Source organism: Primulina eburnea, chromosome 12 (genome assembly GCF_022965805.1).
Source record: "Primulina eburnea isolate SZY01 chromosome 12, ASM2296580v1, whole genome shotgun sequence".
Taxonomy (NCBI): domain Eukaryota; kingdom Viridiplantae; phylum Streptophyta; class Magnoliopsida; order Lamiales; family Gesneriaceae; genus Primulina; species Primulina eburnea.
The window spans coordinates 5,800,713-5,823,613 of record NC_133112.1 but is presented as its reverse complement, the minus strand read 5'-3'; the positions used below and the strand labels follow the sequence as shown (position 1 = coordinate 5,823,613).

Here is a 22,901-nt window from a genome sequence, read left to right as displayed (position 1 = left end):
TTCTGAGAAAATTAAAGTAATGGGGACATATATTTCCGTGGGGATTATTGCTCTGACTTTTTTGTCGCCCAACAATTCCATTTGGCTTTTTTCTGTCACTAACAAACTTCATTAATGCTAGCTCGTTCTATACAGCAAGAGTTTGATCGAGTAGCTCGTATAATTTAGCAGTAAAAGATCAAGTACAATTTCATGTCGACTTTCCGGATGTTTGGTTCCTTGTAAATTTTCATTTTGTCGATTTTAGTCATTTTTCATCGGAGTGTTAACATGCCAACGGAACATAATACGTGACACCGGAAAATAATGATACACGTGTTATCAGAAAATGATGACATGACACTACATAGAAAAATGACTAAAATTGAATAGAGACAGATTTCGTGCTATGAAAAAAACATTGTACACTCAGACAATCACAAATAAAACACATCAATACCAATAGTTTAGAGATATTTTAAAATAAAAACCAATTTGTACGACAACGAAACTGAATAAGGCCAGGGTTTGAATATCTATTCAAGTTGAATTTTTAGCTTCTTTAAATTTTGATGCAAGAATTGAAAAGTCATAAATAGTGATATTTTTGTGTAAAGGATGCACCACCCACGAAAAATTATAGACCCTTAAAATTAAAATTAAAATTTGACTGGTATATATTTTCTTGAATTGGATATATTACATTAATTCAATGACATCTTGATTCTTGGCTAAAAATTTCGTGGAAATCGTGTTTCTCTTTAGTGAAAAGATCTGATCCTCTGTGATAATAAGACAAGTTTGTCTGTTTCAATGTTCTTTTTTATTTTCTATGTTTCAATGGTTTTTAGCCATTCACTTTTGTGTGTTCGAACTATTGTACTAGAAAATAAGATAGAGAAGAATGTATGATATATTATATAAGATAATATATCAATATATATGAAAAATATAATGATTTATAACTCTAATATTTTGTAAAACTTAAGTCAAAGTAATATGAACAGTAAGAATACCGTATCTACCAATAGACACTTCAGTGTTTAGGGGTACTAAAAATGATTAAAGTTTTGGCAAGGGTGATATTCGTCTATCAAACTGTTGACATTGTGTCGTTTGATATGGTTGGTCATCAGATGTGTGGTAAAAGAGTGACGTCAGATCTTAACGAGTAATATTGTCTTTAAGGACATGGCCAGTGATAGAGAAAGTGTATGACTGATCTTTAAGAGATATCAAACTACATGACTAGCAAATAGACACGTATCTCTTCGAACTTATGAGATTAACAGCTCGACTCATTAGCATCGAAATAGTTCTACTCTGTCTCTGTGATGTTACGAGTACAAAAAATAAAATTACATATTAACTAACAACTATAGGTTTTGATCTTATTGATAAGCATTTGATCTTTAAAATATATTATTATAATTATTATCTTTATATATCTGATTCATTTACCGAGGATGGACCGCCACAGTTTTCTCATGTATTAAGGCCAGCTAAGAGATGCATGTCTTTTCTTTTCTTTTCTTTTGAAATAACTGCTTATTGCCTTCATTTGGTCCCCCTCTGCCCTCTCATTAATACCACAATACTCCATTTATGCATGCATATATATATATACACATATATATGTATATCACTGATTGATTGTCTGAAAAAAGTTTAGTTGTTTGTAGTTTGTCTTCACTGGGATATTGCCCAATTAATATTGCTGGCTTCCTAGGGTACCACGAACTTGAGGTTTAGTACACTAAATCTTCTTGATTTTACAGGTTAATAAACTTAGTTAGAAAATAAATTATAAACTCTTATGTTCCACAGTTGCTAAAAATGAAGAATGAGATTGGTTAAATAAGTTGGGGAGCCATCTTATTTTTAAAAAAATAAGATAAAATCGGAATTGATAGTAAAAAAACGAGCAGGAAGGTTAATTTTAGGATAAAGTTTACCTCGAGATTTTTTCTTGGGATAGTGCTTAATCCATAAAAAAAAATTACGGGATTGCTCTTTACATGTATTCACTTTTTTGTAAAATATAAAGTTACATATTTTAATAACAATAATTTGAAGCATACATGTTGAGGATATTTGGCTGAGATCTCTATTTTCTAACAAACATCCCGAGGATATAGTTTCATCACGCGTCATTATATATTAGGTTTGATATACTGCATACTCACATTGCATATTTATGTGAGCACGGATAATGTGACACTCACCTATTCAGATAGTTCAGATTGGGTACCTGATTTTTTCGAGTTATTATTTCATAATATCCGACAAATCGGGTACCGATTGGGTTCTAGTAGTTCAGGTTCGGGTTTTATGTGTTTTTTTTTAAAAAAAACAAAACAAAACTTCTTCAAAATGGGTAGTGGAATACCTAGAATGTAGACAGAGAAAACTTAACATATTATCAAAGATTTTTTTTAACTTTATAATATTTAATATTATATATGTTAACATATATATAATTTAGGATTTTAAAACTAAGAAAACCGACTAAAAGTTAATACCATACTAATTTACTTGAGTGAGTCTCATGTGAGACCGTCTCACGGGTCATAATCCGTGAGACGGGTCAACCCTACCCATATTCACAATAAAAAGTAATACTTTTAGCATAAAAAGTAATACTTTTTCATGGGTGACCTAAATAAGAGATCCGTCTCACAAATACGACTCGTGAGACCGTCTCACACAAGTTTTTGCCAATTTACTTCATCGTTTTTGTTGATTTGCTTTTTATATTTGAATTCCCTGCCATTAATCCATATTAGTACATAATATTTCAAATAATTTTTAACAATTATTTTTTTATTTTTTTAAAAAATATATTACAATAAAATCTCATAACATAGAAAATATTGTTTGAGATCAGATTGTGTAGAGATGAATGCTTCATATGAGTCTTTAATGTATTCAACACAAATACTCTGGTGAGACGATCTTAGATCCATCAACTAATCTCCAAAACGCACTAATTAATAAAGTTGAATTTTAAACAAAATTTTCATGTTAGAATAATTTTTCATATCAAAATTTTCAGAAAAATCTCAATATCATAGTTGAAATTTTTTTATTTGTATTTTTTTGAAGATGTCATAGTTTGAATTTCAATTGCAACAAAATATTCAAGAAAGCAATATATATATATATATATATATATATATATATATATATATATATATATATATATATATATATATATATAAACTTATAAACTGAAAGAGAGAATAATTACAGATTATAGGGCATAATAACCATCTTCATTAGAAATTCCATCGATATCTTTTGAAATCGATAATTTAATTTTTTGATCATATTTATTAATAATAACTAAAGTTTGAATGCTATGTTATTTTTTTCATTCAAGGAAAGCAAAACAAGTGAGAGAAAATGGGAAATTAAAATTTATAAATTGGAAATGGGATGACTAGTGGGGTTGAAAGGACATTTTGGTCCGACAACTTATGATATTTTTCAATTTTTTTTACGGCATCTTAACAATTTTGTTTTATTTTTAAATATACAATACGAACATTTTTTCAATACTTTCTAAAATATATACAATGAAAAACAAAGTTGACGATTCATAATGAAAACGTAATAAATGAAGTAGTTGTTAAAATTTTAGATAAAATTTATAAATTTTTGAAATTGAAATTGCAATATATAAAATAAAATATAAAGAAAAATGTCATTATGTTATAAGAAAACTATGTAGTTAGTCTGATAAGATGAAGTGTGTTTTAGACAAATAATAAATTACAACATGACTTCATATAGCTAGAATAGGGTGCTCATATATTATATATAGTAATAGATAATTATTTAGCATAGTAATATTTTTATTTTAAATAATATTAAATAAATTTTTAATTTATACTCTAAATTACGAAATGTTAGGATCAAAAATAGAGTTTAGATAGGGTGAATAAACTCTTTAAAATTTTATTTTAAATTTAATGATTTTAACACTAGTTAGTTGTAAATGTCTATTTCTTGACTAGCTAGATGCAACTAGACAACTGAAAATAATTTTTAAGTGTGGAAGTATCCAACTGGACCAATTATACAATATATATTCTTTTAAACAATCTTTTAATTAAGAAACTAGACAGATATATAATAAGACATAACTAAAAATGATTGGAGGTAACAAACACAAGATATATGGAAGTTCCGAAACAATATCATTTTATGTCTCTCATTCTTCAAATTAAGAATGAATCAACAAAAAAACTTCGATTTATATAGCTTTTTTACAAACTCACCTCGATTAGACTTATCCAATACATATATTGAAACTATTATTATCTTTGCACAAACATGAAACACCAAAGTTTATTGAACCCTAGATCCAGACATATACAAACACAACTCTTTCACATATAGTTTGAGTAGCTAGAGCTGTTAAGGCATTACGAGTTGATCCTTGATGATATGATAAAAACAGTATGTGTGTGCTATGGAGCATCTTTAAGATAGCAAAGCAAAGAGTCCTCTAAATTCTTGATTAGGAAGATAATGAAAATGTTTCAGTAGTCTCTTTTAGTCTTGAATCCTGCCTATATATGGATGAACTCCTTCAACGATCAGATCTTCAACAAATGTAAATTTGTACCGATATCTGACATAAAAGCAAGACGTCATTTATCTCATTTCCCATCATAGTATGCAACAATAAATGCTCATTGGGCATTTATCTAAATATGTCAATGAATGGCTTCTTAAAGTTCATATATGAGAGAGAAAAAACATGCACGTGTCTTTTTAGAATAAATTCTTGATCAACTGAAGATGTTAGATAATGTGCATTGATTGGTCACACGATATTCTAAATTGTCGGACTGGTGTGTATCCAGACTTACTTTGTGCACAAGTATACCAACTAGAGACCAATATGAATCTTGAGCTTCTTATGTAGTCTAGTTTGAGTCTTGGAAACAGCTTGTTCTAGAAGAAATATGTTGAGCCTGACTTTAGAATATCTAGTTGGAGTATTGTGCATACCAAACAGATCATTGTGACCAAATAGAACATATGTAGGAAATCCGAGAATTTAATTGAAGAGTTGTACCTTTTATTTTTTTAAGTAAATATAATTTTTTTACCAAGCTAAGATGAAATGCATATATTATCTTTAGTAAAATTGACCTTAAACAATCCAGTCATCATTTCTTGCTTACTCAGAAAGGAAATATAATGAAGTTCGGGTTTCAATCGTTTGTGCCATAGCATGTTCTTATTATCATTCAAAGCAATAAAACTTGTAGGAGCAACAAGTCAATGTTTTGTTCTCTTACTCCAATTAGCATGATATCACCATTAAAAGATCTTACAATGCAAGTGTATTTATGAAACTCAACAGAATATTCATTATCACATAACTTGCTGATACTAATCAAGTTGTAGCAAATATTTTCATCTAGTAGCACATCTCTAATGATAACATTATCATAGATAATATTACTCTTACCCTCAACTTTATCCTCGGAATCATCTTGAAAATTTATTCTTTGTGAAAATTTATTCTCTGTCATTTGCATTCAATGACTTCTGAAATCAACTTTACTTTTCTGCCGTATGTTTATAACTGCCGTTGTCCATATACCAAATAGATTCTTTGACTAGTTTTTTATTTTGTACTTACAATCATTGAAATAAACATTTGGTACCCAAAGTTAATTGGGTCCTGATTGGATCAATTCTTTCGAGACTCACAATTGAATTATCTAATTGGCCACTACCAATGTGTATCCAAAAGAGTGTGAGATTTTGCATAATCTTGTGTATTATGGTAATGTGCTCTATGTCTCATTAGATGTTTTTATGCCTTTCATTCTTACCATTCATTCTATATCTCTTTCGAATAGTCTTGCAATTATAATACCGTCTAGGTTTCCTTCATAAAGTTATGTCTGGCTGTACTAGGCTTCTTACGAGACCTTTGAGACATGTACAACTAGACATAGAGACCCTGGTTCAAGATATCTAAGTCTTCTATGTTTTGCCTTGTTCTCATAAGATAAAGTCCAAACGGTTTGGACTTCGGGCTGGTCATGTTTATAAATCGTTCTGGACCAAACTAAGTGTATCATTTTAGACTTGATTTTATCCATAACATGAACTTACTTTTACTTGCCTCAACAATAAGTAACTTCTGGTCCCTCTTTTTCTTGAACGGTCTCTTGTCATCCCTAGACCATATCATCTCAAAAGGCTTCTTTTCATCTTTATTTGGCCTACTGCAACAAAGTGGCCCTTCTTTCCATAGTTAAAACAAGCTTGAGTATCATCAATATGATCTTTTTTACAATAAGAAATAAATTTAGGTCAATTTTTTCTCATAAATTTGCTGAATTTCTTAACGAAAAGAGATATAGCCTCATTGCTTATCTGATCAGCGGATTTTCTGCTAGATGACTCTTCACCGACAATTGATGTGGGGGTAGTAGTAGCCATAGCTTTGATTGACTGAAGAGTTGAAGGTTCTTCTTCTATGTGAATCCTCAATTCGAACTCATAGACTATAAAGTCTGTAAATAGATCATGAAGCTCGAGTTTTTTGTGGCCTTTGGACTCCTTAATAACCACTTTCTTCACATCTCATTCCCTAAGCAATGATTTCATAACCTTTAAAGCAAGTTCACAGTTAGGGTATTATTTGTCAAGATAAGCAAGTTCAATAATAATGCATTGACATGTTCATAAAATTTATTTAATGTTTCGTCAAGTTTCATCTTGGCATTATCAAACTTTTGAATTGTAGCAGTAAGCTTGTTCTCTTTAGCTGGGCATTTACTTCACATAATTGAGTTAATTTTTTTAATCTTATTTAACATATTATTATCAAGAGTTTTATAAAGAATATCATTAGCCATATTTTCGAGATTGAATTTTTTTTTCTTATCCTCAGTGGTCTACTCTGACCAGGGATTTTCAACCATTTGATGTGCACTCACAGAGATAGCTATAGCAATGTTGGCTATCAAGATCTTATAGAACCATCGGTGATGACATATCATATATCATCATCTTAGGCAGTCAGATGTACCTTCATTCGAGAAAAAATATCTCCACTTCACTTGTTAAGATCGAAGATAGAGTTTAGAGGAGTGAATAAACTCTTTAAAATTTAATTTAACACTTGAGCTTACCTTAACAATTGTTGTTAGTGCATGTTTCTTGACTAGCTAGATGTAGCTAGACAACTAAAAATAGATTTTCAAGTGTGGAAGAGTCCGACTGGACTAGTGATACATATATAAACAAATACTCGTATTGATATCTGACATAAAAGCAAGGTCATGTTTTTTTCTCTCATTTCCTTTCATAGTAGAAAATCGTGTGTGTCTTTTTTTTATTCGAAGACATCTTGAACAACTAATGATACTAGATAATGTATATTGATTGGTCACACGATATTATGAATTATTGGGTTGGTATGTATAAAAACTGACTTGGTGGCAAGTATAATAGCTAGAGATCAATTTGCAGCTTGAGCTTCTTATGCAGTCTGGTTTGAGTCTTGGAAGCAGCTTGTTCTAAAAGAAAGAGGTGCAACATGACGTTAGAATATATAGATGGAAAATTGTGCAGACCAACTGAGATCTTGATTATTAGGTTGTCTAGCTTGACTTCATAATGTCGAGTTTGAAACCTGTCAATACAAGGAAATAACAGTTGGACTCTGAGACAACTCGACGTTGTTTGCTATTATCAAAACGAACATATTTTCAATCTAACAAGATACATTTAATTTATAACTTTTCAATTTATAATGCAATTCAAGATACATTAAAAATTTGCAAATTGAAAAAATTACTAAAATTTTTATGATTTTAAATTAAAAAATATAGTTTTAAATTTTAATAATAATTATTTCATAAACGTATATGGTAGACGTTCACTCAAAGTTTGAATCATTATGATAACGTTATGTTTTCCTATTTTGTCATTTCCATAGTAATTTAGTTTTAAAAAATATAACCACCTATGTTTAGGTTCCTTCATAAATATATACAAACCAATTACAACATTGACAATTCATAATATAAAAATTTGTTCCTTTAAAAAAAAAAATAATAATGTCATACTTTTATAATTAATATATAGAGAGAATAAATTAAATACACTTACCAATCAAATTATTTACCTTGTGATTATGTTAATAAAATATTTCTTACTTTTCACTTTATTTTTTTAAAAAAAATACTAAATAAAAAATAAATGGAGATAACCCGAACCCAATCTAATCTGGACCAATTTTTAATCCGCGACACAAATCGTTTCGAGTAAGAATGATAATAGATAGGACATGCCATATATAGCATAGAACAGGTTAGCATGTCTGAATCTGTCAGAGAACCAGCACATCTACCAAAGGCTAAACTAAAGAACAAGAAAAATAAATAAGCATCTAAAGAAAATCCAATCTAGGGTAGGAAATCCGTCCTATACTCTGTTAGCAATTACAACCAACCACTAAATGTAATCTAGAAATCCACATATGCATGCTGCAGAATATGTGAGGTTAATTAGGGTGCATTTTGATGGAGTTTGGCCAACCCATTGAAGAATACATCGACACGTTCTGCATTGGTTGACCAGTATTACCGAAAGGTCCTGAGCCACGATCTAGAGGACTGTCATCATTTTCCTCAGGCGACTCGCTGGAAGCACCGGGGGAAGCAGGGCTGACCCCTGCTGCTGGCGTGCCAAAATTGACCATATGTGCTTGTGGTGGAGACGACAATCCAGACTTGGATTTCTTCCCATCTGCAATGAAACTGCCTACCACGACCTGTTAAAGAAAATAGTCTGATAATAAATATGGAATAAGTTCGAGACGTGATACATGAGAGTAACTAAGACTATTTCTTACTGTTTTGGTAAAATGAGGGCTAAAAGTCTTGTGGAAAAGAATACAGATGCATAAATACAAGTGCAAAATCGTCATCGTCGCATAAGTCCCAGACCCAAGCTAGTTGGGTCCAGATAAAACATATAAAACTATGGATTTAAATAAAGTTTGGAACTTAAATGTCTGATACTAACGGTATCATAAGATTTTTAATGTGAAAAAACCTGTCCAAACATTACCTGAACTGATGATGCAGCTTTGAGCATCCCTGCTACTCCACCACCCAATACCCTGCCGTCTGAACCAGCCAGTGACACACTCAGACCACCAGTTTGATTGCGGTTACCAGAAGTATCTGATAGCAGGAAAGAACCTGACAATGAGATTATCTCAAATCGACCCTGCAAACAGATGAAGGCACCATTATGCATAGTCACGTACCACTCTCAAGATGAACTGAAAAGAAACTACACCATCTTTACATTGAGCCCTTTATAGTAGTTGCACTTTTGGTTTTTTTTTATAAGAAACTATATTCACCGCTACAAATGAAAAGGACAAACAAAAGATATTTGACATTGAAAAACTTTAGTTCCACTTGAGATGTTATCGGGAACCAAAGAAAGCAAAACAAATCGGTTGGGAGCTTCATACAGAACACCAACGATGAAAGATTAAGAATGTCTATTTTATGAAGAATACCCACTAGCCACCCACTTCATCTCTTCTTGGAATGGTCTTTCGAGATTTTATTGCTAGTGATAGTTGAGGTTCAGATGACTTCTGTACAAGTGGAACAAGACTCAGATGGATGGGCTTAGAAAGGTCAGAAACAGAAACGGCTTCCTGTGGATGTTCTCGATGACAAGGAAGCAACTGCTTCCACCGGTTGAGCGCACATTTCAAGTCTGTTGGAAGGATTTTACATTGATTGAAGATACTTTGGATCGATAAAAATGCATTTCGGCAGCTTGATCCAGAACTACTGGAGTTTTATGTACAATAAACCACAAAGAAGCTGAATAGGTTTCCACCAGGGAGAATGTGCGTTAAATGAGTCAAAAAACATCAAAACATGATAATTAATTAAAATATTTGATAGAACATAATGGGAAAGGAGGATCCATACAGGCAACCCCACTTAGTGGGATAAAGGCATATTGTTGTTGATTAGATGTGAGTAAAAATAATTATGTTCATCTTATTCTTCTATTGTCAAATATAAAAAAACTATAAACTAACTTCCATGTACATCTCTCAATCGAATCATTATTAACAAGTGTTCTAAATTGCGCCTAGGCGGCGAAGGCCGACTAGCACCATTTCTAGGCAGCCTTAGGGTAGTAGGACTCCGGCTGTAGCTTCAACTGTGCGGGTCGAGTTGACAGAGAACAGCGAAGATTTCGGCAACGACAGCTTTCCGGAATTTATATAGCCGATGAGATTTTAGGCATGATGAACGATGGAAACAGAGAAAAGAAGGAGAAGGAGAGAATGAATGAGAATGGCAGCAATAAATATATCAATTTTTTTAATTCTAGAACAGTTAATAGACAAGCTCATTAATTTATAAATAGGTCTAATCACTGATCCCTAATAATTAAAATATTAAACATATTTCTTGTTCTTTATTAATAACAGATTTATTACTTGTCCTCATGAAACCGACTAGTCCCCGCTTAGATGGCCTAAGCGTTGATCTAGAGTCCGACTGCATCTAGTGTATTTTAGAACCTTGATTATTAAGGAACATGTCTTCACATCGGTTTGTTGTTTCTCGTAGTTATCATATGCCAATATAACTAGCAAAATTTTTTAAAGAAACTAGCATTGTAACTAGTGTAAATTACTCATAGTCAACACCTTACCTTTAAAATAACCATCTGCTACCAATCTATTTTTATCTAGCAACCCTTACATCTGCTACCAATCTATTTTTATCTAGCAACCCTTGCATCTGCTACAACCTTTCGCTAACAGATCCACTTGTATCAAATTGGAACAATTTCCTAATGTGGATCTATCAAAGTTCATAATTTGTTAAGATATATGAATTTCCATTTCGGATCCATGATATTGAGCCATAATGCTTCCCTGAAAGTCTTAGGATCATATATATGGTTGAGTTCATCCTGGCTATTTTAAGGCGGTAGACCATTACATTACCGCAGTCTCAAAACCCTTTCATACTCCTCGGGACCAAAATGCCCAACTAGCTAGTAGGAACAATCATTGTGGTTGCGGTTAGTGACTTGAACCTCTTGAAGTCCATTGCACTACCAACACTATTGAATAAAACTTATTTCTACAATAATGTGGCAGTTCAAGCACTTTTTTCACCGAAGATGAGATAAGTAATAGCCAATAGACTCCAAATATTCCATAAAGCACAAATATCTAATTGTCTCTCCCACTATCCACTTCATGTAGATAACAGTACCCCAAACACTAAAATATTCATAAGTGGATAGCTTCCAAAGCATTCTCATTTGAAGTACACTTTCGTGTTTCCAAAGGTGCTGAATCCATCAAACGAGTTGTTTCAAACACATAACCCCCAAAACAAGCATGGGAGTGCAATAAAACACATCAGAGCACATGGTTCATTTCCTTCTCCCAAGTCTCAAATACCTTATTCAACTAGAGCGTCAAACATAGATAATATCATTCTCTTTTAAGATAATCTAAAAAGAACGTGATTGAGTATTTACTTAATCCGTTAGGCATAAATAAATGACATAATAATTCTTCCCAACTAATTATCCCCTTCAATTTTCAAAGGTCACATACTTGTACTTCACCAAACATACATACCAAAACCTCTGGTAGTCATCCGCAAAGGTAGTGAAATAGGAGTATCCTCCCCAAATCCTAACACATTACAAGATTTTTGTACTAAAATTGTTTAGCTAAAAAAATTGCAATTAAACAATAAATTTATCGTCGCTTAGACCAAGCAACAATTGATCATGGTAAAGAACATGAGTAATTCATTATGATTCAATTTTTGGGATTACGAGAAATAAATTAAGGTACAAATTTCATCTCAAACAGTTCATGAGATTAATAAAACAATTTTTGGCCAAGACAAGACTTGGTGTTTGCTTTAATCTTCTCAACTTAGTCAACCACTGGTCACTCACTACCAGAGAAAATTATAGAAGCATTCTGTTTTTCAACATTTGTTTTTCAAAGGTGAACTAGAACTTTAATTGTAGACAAGAAAACTCACACTTCAATTTTTCTTGATGACTCTAAGAGTTGCTTATCAATATTCAGAATCCGCACAACATAATTCACTTGAGATACAAGTATAAAGAAGGAAGAAAAATCTCTAAAATAGAATGGGCACCAGAAGAACTTAAAACAATGATTAAGGTAGTTTTTTAATATCAAGTTTTGGGTTTTCGCATGAATGAAGAAATCTCTGGCACATTCTTTAGCAGCCATGAGTTACAGCGAAAAGCCAGATACTTTTCTTTATATTGTGATCCCCTTAGATGTATTGATTCCAGATTCCTTTGATTATTTTCGCCTCCTAGAAGAATTAGGATTCTGTCAAAAAACTTCCAAACCCTAGCAAGTTCTCTCGATGTATGCACCTTGAAAGTCCAAATTATCGGTGGTGGTTAGAGGACACAATTCTTTGTGGCTTATCACATGACCCTCAAGTGGTGAAGAATAACTTTTTGGGAAAATTACCAAAAAAACCCATTCAAAAATTTCATATCCAATAAACCTAAATATAGTAAAAAGATTATCATTTTAAAAAATATCAATCTTCTATTTTTCATACAAAAATACCCAAATTTGTCCAAATATTATTTTTCCCCAAAATACAATGCATTGATCTAACACCGAAATCTTTTTGGTACAATTATATGTTACACCAAGAAAAAATAAATGTCACACACCTCATATGTTACTGTGCCGCCAGACATTGCTGGTTGGCGAAGCGTCACATTGCTGATGGAGCCATTAGCAGATAGAATGCAAACTGTACGTGGTCCCTGCTGAGAGAATGCCATGATTTTTGAAGCTATATCCTGAGAACACCAAAAAAATGGAAATTATAACTTCTTCATCAATGCATAAGGTTCGCATGGAATTGGACAGCACTGCAGATACAAAAGGTTGAAAGATGTCTTAGCACGGCTTCTTGCACTTACACAAATCTTATTCTATGCAATGTGAAGTCATTGTAATCATGCTTATTTATTAGATTATGTTGGGTTCCTTTGAACAAAGGAGGCTTTTTTTCCCTAGGACGTCTCTTCTTAAAAGGCTGCTTAATTAAAGGACCCAATGGAATTTAAGAAACAAACATACTCGGATTTATGAACTCAGTTGAGCTCGAATCGGTATTGTCAATGTCATTACTTACCACAAGACTCTTAACTATTTAAAAACGAAATCAACTTTGAGCAAACATTTTTGCTCAAAATGAAATTCAATATAAAGTACACGAGCAGGCTTTGACAATTGACTCATTATTTAATGATAACATCATCGATATATAAACAAATATTAAATTTTGGAGAACAATAGTTGAATTTAAAAAAAATTAAAAAGTCGTGCACTTCTCAATCCTACAAAGTTCATTCCTTCTTTCATAATTTTCTTATAATTCTTTCAATGTGACAGAATGTGCGCTTTGCACATTCCACTGGTGTTTTAACACAATGGATGTGATGCTTGCTCTGACTGAAAAAAACACACTAAAGCATGGATATTGACTTCCATATGACCTTCTCTTTATTCATCCTATCGATTGAAGACGTCTTGATTTGGTTGTAATTATCCAAACTATGGATCTTCAATAACATCTCAAGAGATATAATTTGTTTCCCATAGACAACATATGAAATCTCTATATGACTTTCAGAAGCTTCCATTTCCGTAATCGGTATGTTACTTTTTTATGGACTAGACTGGATATTCAGATTCTGTAGAACAAGGAGTTTGAGCATCTATTGATTTCTAGATGGTCCATAACACTACAAAGGGGAAAAGAAACACACTTGTAGCACATAGGTCAAAATCATTAACTGTATTACCATCTTGACTAAAACCTATCACTATAGTCACATAATAGACCATCTTGACTAAAACCTATCACTATAGTCACATAATTGAAATTTTACTAAAAAAACATATAATCATACAGCAATTTTTAATTTAATGAAAGCTAGCATAGCAATGAGTACAGGGAAATCTAATTCACTCACGACGACAAATAGAATAAGGTTAGGAATGCTTTGTATAGAAATAGTGACTGATCGCAACCAAGAAAGGTTTATTTACAATGATAGAAATTTCGGTGAAGCAAATTTCTGTGCCATATAAGTCAAAATCTTTCATATATTTTAATCAGTCCAATAACTTTCTCCAGATACACTATTGATTATGATTTAACGTTTTCTTTAATACACATTCTGACCATATAAATTCCATCACAGTCCAAAGGTTCTTTCAATTTTTTTCAAATACTTCCAGTTTTTGTAAGATTTTGTGCTCGATATTTTTTGACATGTTCTTCCCTTCCAACAACAGCCATACCCAAAACATTCGTGCTTCCATTTTTTTGTGAGTTTTGGTCCTCAATATTTTTTTCCATGTTGTTCTATTCCAGCACATGTTTGTTAAGAGGATCTCAGATCACTTTTATGTTTCTAAAATAGAAGGAGAACAAGAGGGACAAGTTTAACCGATTCGCCTATCGTACATGGCACCGTCATTGCAAAAGGAGTAATACAATAACATGGATTTGATAAGAGGTTGCATAACTCGAAACTTTAGATATTCCAAACCTCTCCAAGTTCAAGAATCCAGGTCATGATTTATTTGGTCTTTTTATATCTTTAACATTCGGTTTGCACAGAGTTGTCCAAAGCGCGAGAAGTGCGAGCAAAAGCGCACCACTTCAGTGAATCGCGTGCTTCAAAGAGTAGGCAAGCTTTTTTGTTAATTTCTGGCAGAGGTTTTCTCCTCTGTTTATTATTTTTAAAAAAACTGGTCAACCCCTAACATTCTCTTCCCTCCCCTCTACCCTCGTGTCGCCTCTGCCAGCGCGTGAAGAAATAGTGATGTAGATTTGGAAGACGAAGATGTTGATGATTTCAATATTTGATATTTCATGTTTCAAATTTTAAAATAATTTTGATTTCATTTTAATTTTTTGTTGTGCTTTATTTATGTTGCACTTTGCTTTGCTCTTAAAGTTATGGGACATTTGAGCAATTTAGCGAGATTGTGCTTTAATTACTATGAGTTTACCATTAATTTATTTTCTTAGCATATAAATTACAATGCGTAAGAAAAATATTCATCACCGTAATAGAAATCAAAGAATCATATCATCGTCTCTAAATATGTAAAATAAGAGAAACTATGCCATTTGTTCATGCAATTTAACAAATTATCATCCATCCAAGGAAGTTTGTAGCAAACAAGCAGGTGAAATCAAATAGAAAACAATAGATTTAACCTTTGCTGCTTGTACCCCAGGAGCACCACATTTTAATACTTGCAGTAAGAACAAAAAAAATCCTACTCTCCTAAGGTTGTGTTTAGTTTGAGCCTTGAGGATAGGATTGTGTACAAATGAATTATGTTGTGATTATTCTAGTGATTAAATAGGATTAGTAGCGACGGACAAATACTAATAAGCTTTGTTTGATTGACGAAATTGAGATTGAGAGTACGATTAAGAAATGAACGAAAAATTTTCCTTTGAACATTATGAATGATATAATGTTTAGTTTCATAGATAAGCAGTAAGAGTCATGTAATAATGATTGAAATTAAATTTATAGTTTGCCTATTGTTTTTTTATTTTTATTTTTTGATAAGAAACCATATTATATTCATTAAATGAGATCAATAGTAACATATAACGGACAGGTGATCCGCGCAGAAAGAAAGAAGAAAGACAAATACCCTGCTCAAATCAACAATATATATAACTCCAATTTTTCACTAAATCTGAATCGAGTAGTTCTTAAACTTTACATGTTTCTCAATCCAGCTAGAAACCCAATTCTTAGTTTTGTCCTGACATTTTTCAACCAACTCTTCTGAGTTGTCAAAAATCCGTCTATTCTGCTCCAACCAAAATGACTAGTGAATACAATGAATTATTACTGTTCAAAAAAATTACCCCTCCTACCGATATCACGACCAAGATCTACCTCATAAAGTTCGTGCGAAGATCTTGGAGCTACCCAAACTAAACTCATCTCCTCCAAAGCTCTAAACCAAAGACATATCGTGAAAGAACAATAAATAAGTAAATGATCATGATTATCCCCCTCGTTCCGGCACAGCACACACCAATTAGAAAACAGAGCACACGAAGGCTATTTCTTTTGCATCATCTCACAAGTGGACAACTTACCCATCACCGTGGTCCACGAGAATACTTAACCTTTCATGGGATCGGCGTTTTCCAAATGACATGAAAGAGGAAAAAAAAAACCACTTATTGGAAAGAAAGACTCGTAGAAGGACATGACTGAAAAATCACATGAAGGATCACCGTCCCAAACCCTGATATCATCAATCTCCTCAACCAATTTGACCCTCTCTAAAGATCCTAACAATGTGCTCAACTCATTCACTTCCTCATCCTCATATCCCTCCGCAAATGCAAGTCGCAAGATAAAGAAGAGGATAAAAAAATCAACCAACTGAACAAAATGAGAAATGGGCTTATTGAGAACCGACGATAGCCAGAATAAAATAGGGTAAAAATCCCTAAAAGAAGCATCCCCCAACGACCTATCCTCCCAAAAGATCCTTCCCACAACCAATCTCTCGAGTTAACTCTTCATCTTCTCATCCACACAATTAAGGCCTAGCAGGGAACTTTTTTCCATATTGATCTTCAAACCTGACATTTGACAACATGAGTTTAAGATCTCTACTAAAAACCTCAAATGACTCTCATCGTTGACAAAGAACGAAATATCATCCACAAACTGAATGTGTGGCATCTCTACTAGCTCTTTACCCACTTGCAGACCTCGAATGAGGTTCATTTCCTTGGCCTTATCAATCATTTCCTTGGCCTTATCAATCAATATGAGCAACACGTCTACAATCAAATTAAACAAGAAAAGTGAGAGTGGATCGCCTTGTCTAAGTCTTTTCTCACCATTAGATTTACCTCTAGGCCTACCATTAATAAGAATTGAAAATGAGAGAGTAGAAACACAACCCCGAATCCACTTTCTTCATCTCTCTCCAAACCCTTTTTCAATAGAGCATAATCCAAAAACCTCAGTCCACATTATCATAAGTGCACATTTGGTTATCTATCTGATTTCTTCGACACATTAGCTCTTCTAGTGCACATTTGTTTTCCTTTCTCTCGATTGCTAACTCATATGACCCCTGACCATCACGCTCTTGCTCATCCAATTGTCGAATTTTATTTTTTAACTTTGTTACTCTCACTCCAACGTTCCCAAACACCTATTTATTCCAACCTAACAGCTGACTTTTGATGTCGTTAAGTTTCCACATAAATTTGTACCCCTACCAACCCTGAACATCTGAATTGTTCCACCAAGATGAGACTGCCGATTTAAAACCGTGATGTTTCAACCACATTCTCGAATCTAAAAGGTGACAAAGCCTACTTTGCATTTGAAGTATCTAAGATCAGCGGAAAATGATCAGATGTCATTCTTGGTTAAATTGTTTTTCAGTAAAAAGGAAAAATTTTCACCCATCCCTCAACAAGAATCTATTCAACCTGCAACAAATAGAGAACGCCATCAAGTTCGATCAAGTAAACTTTGCACTCAACAAAGGTGTATTATACAGCTCCATATCCCAGATGAATGAACCAAAACTCATCATGCTCGTAGTTAAGGCTCTAATATTCATTTTTTCACTAAACAATCTCACAACATCAAAGTCCCTCCCTAAACACCAGTTATCCCCACAAATTACTCTCAGTCCTGCCAACTCATCCCAAAAATTATGTATTTCTCTTGGCTTGCAAGGTCTGTAAACTGCAGAAAAACAACATATGCCGCCATCTTCCTTTTTAATTTGTACTAAAACCAAGAATTCTCCAATCATATTATCTGTAACAAAAACCAATATAAGGTCTCATGTAGAGATGACAATGGAGAGGGTTCAGGGAAGGTTTGGCCAAACCTGAGGCCGGACCCACCTACCATTGACCGCCCTGCCCGGCGGGTCAAAAATTTATTTTTTATATTTTTTTTCAAATACAAAATAAAAAAGTTTAAAAATTAATTAATCGTTAAAGTTATTTTCAAAATTTATATTAATAATATTTAGTAACAAAATATTATCACAATTTAAAATCTATCAATTTTAATTCAATTAAAAATTTATTACCAATTTTTATTCCATTAATAATTAATTAAAAAATGTAATAATGTTTTTTCATATTAAATATATTTATTTCAATCTTAAATATATAAAACAAAATTATGATTAAAATATTTATTATTAAATTTAAGAAAAAATATAATTATATTAATAATAATAATAATATATGTGTGTGTGTGTGTGTGTGTGTCCGGGGCCGGTCCGACGAAAACCGAGACCCAACCCGGACTCGCTTGGGACCCAATTAGGCGGGTTTATTAAAGGGCTGGTTCCCTAGTTCCATAATACCAAGATACCGTTGATCTACTATAGCACATAGTAATAACAATTAACAAACCTAGACTTCCACAAACTTGCAATAAATCTTATATCCACCGAATCTCTCTTAATTTCTTGAAGAGCAACTATATCCGGTTATTCTTTACGCAAAATTACTCGAACTCCACCCCTATGTGTACCCGAGCCTCCTCCCCTAGTATTCCAAGAGCAAATCTTAATTCAACCACTGCAGGGCCCCTATGAGAATGAGACGATCTTTTCTCATAACCGATCCCAAAACTCAATATCTTTTAACTCCCTGGAACTTTTAATTCTCGATGTATTTCCTACATCATTCATTTTAGGCAGTTTCTCAACCCCCAGTCTAGACAGGCAATCCTCACTACCAGCCCATTCTGTAGAACTCTTTGTCAATCACTCTACATTTCCTTGAATCATCCTCCAATTCTCATCCTCAGACAGGCTAACCACCAGCTTGTACGGCTTTTCACCCATCAATGATTGCACACTATCTCATGATATCCCCTTAGAAAGACCCATAACAAAAAAAGACAAGGAAATAAGGATTTAAGAAATAAGGATTGTTTTAGAGGTGAATTATGACAAGAAGGGAAGTCTCTCCCACTTTGGGATCCGAAGAATCCTCGATATGCGGCATTCACAATTTTTGAGGACCCAGAGAAGATGCAAAAAGACCTCGTATGTCCTCCATTCTCAAACAAATAGGTACTTAAATATCTGAACCAGCTGGGCTAAACACGGATGAGTCTGAGCTCTCTCCATAACTATATTCAGTCACATCGTTGTGTATTTGATCCTCGCATTCACCAAAACCTCCGCCACCCAACGACTGATCCCCCATCCTCAATGGATCTTCCCTTTATAAGTCATCGGCATATGAGATGTCTCCACCACCTCTTGTACGAACCTTTCTTCTATAGTGTACATTCTCAAAAGTCTACTCCGATGCCCTTCTCCCTACCCCACAACTAAGCAGTTCTGCACCTCCAACCACTGACTTGTTTATTTTCTGAATGGATCGGCTTCTGAAATCATCTACCTTTTGAGGAATAACTCTCTTGAGAATCTTGATATGTTTGCCTCCTAAGATCGGTTCTAACCAAAATACTTGTTTGCTGAACTTGCACCATTTCCTTTAATATTATCCGGCTGTTGGTTTTCACTAACAAACAGGTCCACACCTTCGATGTTGTGAATATGTCCAGAGTACCGAGTCTCATTAATATTCTTAGAGATAGCCCTACCTTCAGTCACACAAGCCCCACTTTCAATTGTTGTTTCCACAACTACTTCCTCAGTTTTTGCCTCCTGGTCATTATCGATATCCACGTCTACCTTATCTGAACATTTAGATGATTCTGCTCCCTTGTGTCCCTCACAAACACCTTCATTTTGCCCCACCCGACGTCGTCCTCGCTCCGTCAACCACAACCTGAGCGTATGATTGTCGTTCAAAGATATAGTACATTGCTATATTAACATAATCCACCACTACTTGAATATCCAGGAGACCAACCTCTGATTGAATCTGCATCACACTCCAATTGAACGTTTAGTTTGCCTATTATGACTTCAACTAGTTTTGGTTTGACTAATTTATATAGCAGTTAATTATGATTAGAAAAGCATATTTGTTATTTTTTTCTCAATTTTCTAACACTTCATTTCCTTATTTTGAGGAAATAAAATCTAACACTAAATATTGCTATCGTGAAAATTTAATTGTTACGTCAGAAAATATAAAATAATAGAAAAAATGTTTGAATTATAATTTCATAATTTAAGTCACTTTCAATAGATGCAAATCGAGGAGGGAAGGGGAGGTTTTTGAGGGGCAAAGTTGGATTTTGACAATTGAGACTATTTATCACACGTATAGAAAGGAATTAAAAATCAAAGAAAAACAGCACATTTATTAATTGCATCTTCTATTGGTATAGTGGTGGCCACGTGATTAATTGTGAAATCACATTTATTATTTACGAGTTTTTTGCACCAAAACCCTTATGAAAATTATATAGATGTCTCGGCCCTTGACTTTTTATAAAAATTGCACGATTTACCCTTGCTAATGCTATTTTTTGAACACGCAAGGGTGTTGTAACAAGAAACTATTTTTTGAACAATATTACATTGAATGGATCGCATGAAACCCAATATTGAGTTGAGATTTCCCCCTACAAATCATAGAATCTTTACGAAAGATTTCATGGTATCTTGCTCAACCTTGCAATTTAGATCTTGAAAATGTATATTCCAATAGATATATTTAGTGGAACTGAAAAATATTATACAATAATAAAATGGCATTTTTTAAATTTCGACGTACTTTGTTCAAAACTTGGTTTCCTACCTGAAGCACGACCACGTGTTCAAAAAATCACGTCACCAAGGATAAATCATGTAATTTTTATGAAAAGTCAAGGACTAAAATGCCTATTTAATTTTCATGGTAGTGAAGTACGTATTTTCGATAATCACAGAGGTTTTTGGTGCAAAAAAACTCAATCATTTACTTATCATTACATCCAGATCGTGACTTCAAAAGAATCCTTTTTAGATCATTGTTTGTTGCATAGAACCTTATTTAAGCTCAAATCAAAAGTTTATAACTTTGCATGTATCATAATTAAAAAGGTAAGAGGGGTGTCAATGTAAAGTATACAGTTCAAATTAGGAGAATGCCATGTCCTCCTAATGTAACATTGTTTCTTAGACAAAATAATAATATCATTTTTACCCTACACCTTAGCCCTTGCTAAGATTTAGACAAATGCCAGAAAATCCTGTTATTAAAAGTAATCCCATCAACTTCTGAATGGTAATTTCCCAAAATGGGACAAGAACTAAAAACACTTGACATGAATTTCAGTTTCTCTTTTTTTTCTACAACAATAATGAAAATAACAATTAATTTACCTCGCCCACTGCTACCATAATCACATGAGGCGTAAAACCAACTCCGGGTGATCCTGCCAATCAAAGTTGAACTTGAGAATCGCCCTAAACATTAATCTTAATCACGGTTGACAGCAAAACTTGACGCAAATACATGCAATGGTATGGTAAAGGAGCCAGGAAACTGGTTTACTGGATAATCTAAAAGTATTTGAATGCAACGCATTTCTAGATAACATTAAAAAACAACAATTTTGAGAAAAATCTGCTGCTCATCTCCCTCCGCCACCACATGAGCAAGTTGCAATCTTAAAGATATTTTTTTTTTACCCTAAAAATAATCACAGAATAACACTACATATAAATAAACGTGTCAAAAGAGCGGGTAAGGTAGTACCTAGAGCATCCAACTGTTTTTTCACAGAACCCGGAGGCCTTCCGCGGTTTCGTTTGGCCGCTGTCTCCGAGGACTGAGCCCCCCCACCACCGCTAGAATCCACGTGGCCCACGGTCGAGGAAATCTGGTTAGCTGGTGCCGGGGACAGACCCAATCCAATGCTGTTATCAGGTGAATACTTCCTAGGCCGACCCCTTTTCTTTCTAGCCGGCTCAATGCTGAACCCACCGCCGCCGCTGCCGCCGCCAGCAGAAGGAGATCCATCAGAGTAATTGTGATCTAGTGGCTTCGGCGCGGGCGCAGCAGCCATAGAATTGAACGGAAATCGAGGGTTTTGCTGTTGGTGGCCCACAGCAGCAGAATTGTTGGTATTGTGAAGTGGGTACGAGTTGTTGGGCGGATGTTGGCCCAAGAAAACGGCAGGTGGCGGTGGTTGAGGATGGTGGTGGAGGTGGCGAGGCGGCGGCGCAGAAGAATCTTGTGAATCCATTCGGAATCGAACACTCAGATGTGAACTGGACAATCGAATCAATTACACATTTCAAAATAAAAATCAGGGGTTGATTAGTTTGGAATCTAATTACTATGAGTGTGTACGGAATTGTAATGAGGGAGGGGTTAAGAATTAGGGGTTTACGAATATATTTTATTAAAATACGATCTAGCTCAAAATAATATACATATAATAATAGTTTTTAAAAAATATATATTATATTTTAATGAAATTATTTAATTTTACAAAATCGAACTATATATATTACACATGTTTCTTCGATTTTATTGTAGAATCCAAGTATAATTATTTTAAAATAATAATTTACAATATCAGTGTAGAGCTATAGGTGTAAATACCCGGGCTAAAGAGCTATAGGTGTAAATACCCGGGCTGGTCCAAATTTTTTGAAAAAAATTTGTATGTAAATTTTGTATAATTTTAGAATGATATGATATTAGTTCGACTAGATCAATTTAAAATAGTAAAAGATTCTAGAGTTTAAAATTTTAGCCCGGGTAGAGCCATGTTTCTGGCTCCGCCACTATGTATATGTTTTATGAGTAGGTATCTTGTGAGACGATCTTACA

The 22,901-nt window shown here is 33.6% G+C and overlaps 1 protein-coding gene across 1 annotated transcript; it reads right to left on the bottom strand.

Moving 5' to 3' along the window:
• Positions 1–8,279: 8,279 nt before the first annotated feature.
• On the bottom strand, positions 8,280–22,392 carry LOC140807188 (AT-hook motif nuclear-localized protein 10-like). The gene is made up of 5 exons (XM_073163927.1): positions 21,819–22,392; positions 21,443–21,495; positions 12,769–12,900; positions 9,094–9,255; positions 8,280–8,794 (listed from the first exon to the last, which is right to left on the bottom strand). Exons 1-5 carry the CDS (start codon positions 22,306–22,308, stop codon positions 8,525–8,527), a joined length of 1,107 nt encoding a protein of 368 aa, XP_073020028.1. The 5' UTR covers positions 22,309–22,392; the 3' UTR covers positions 8,280–8,524.
• Positions 22,393–22,901: the final 509 nt, after the last annotated feature.

What these genes read in the sequence shown, in the direction of transcription:
- LOC140807188 (XM_073163927.1), bottom strand. Translation starts at nt 22,308, where the DNA reads ATGGATTCACAAGATTCTTCTGCGCCGCCGCCTCGCCACCTCCACCAC. An exon ending in AAAACAGTTGGATGCTCTAG is followed by an intron (nt 21,496 to 21,818) that starts GTACTACCTTAC and finishes TTTGATTGGCAG; the next exon opens with GATCACCCGGAGTTGGTTTT. An exon ending in TTATGGTAGCAGTGGGCGAG is followed by an intron (nt 12,901 to 21,442) that starts GTAAATTAATTG and finishes TGGTGTTCTCAG; the next exon opens with GATATAGCTTCAAAAATCAT.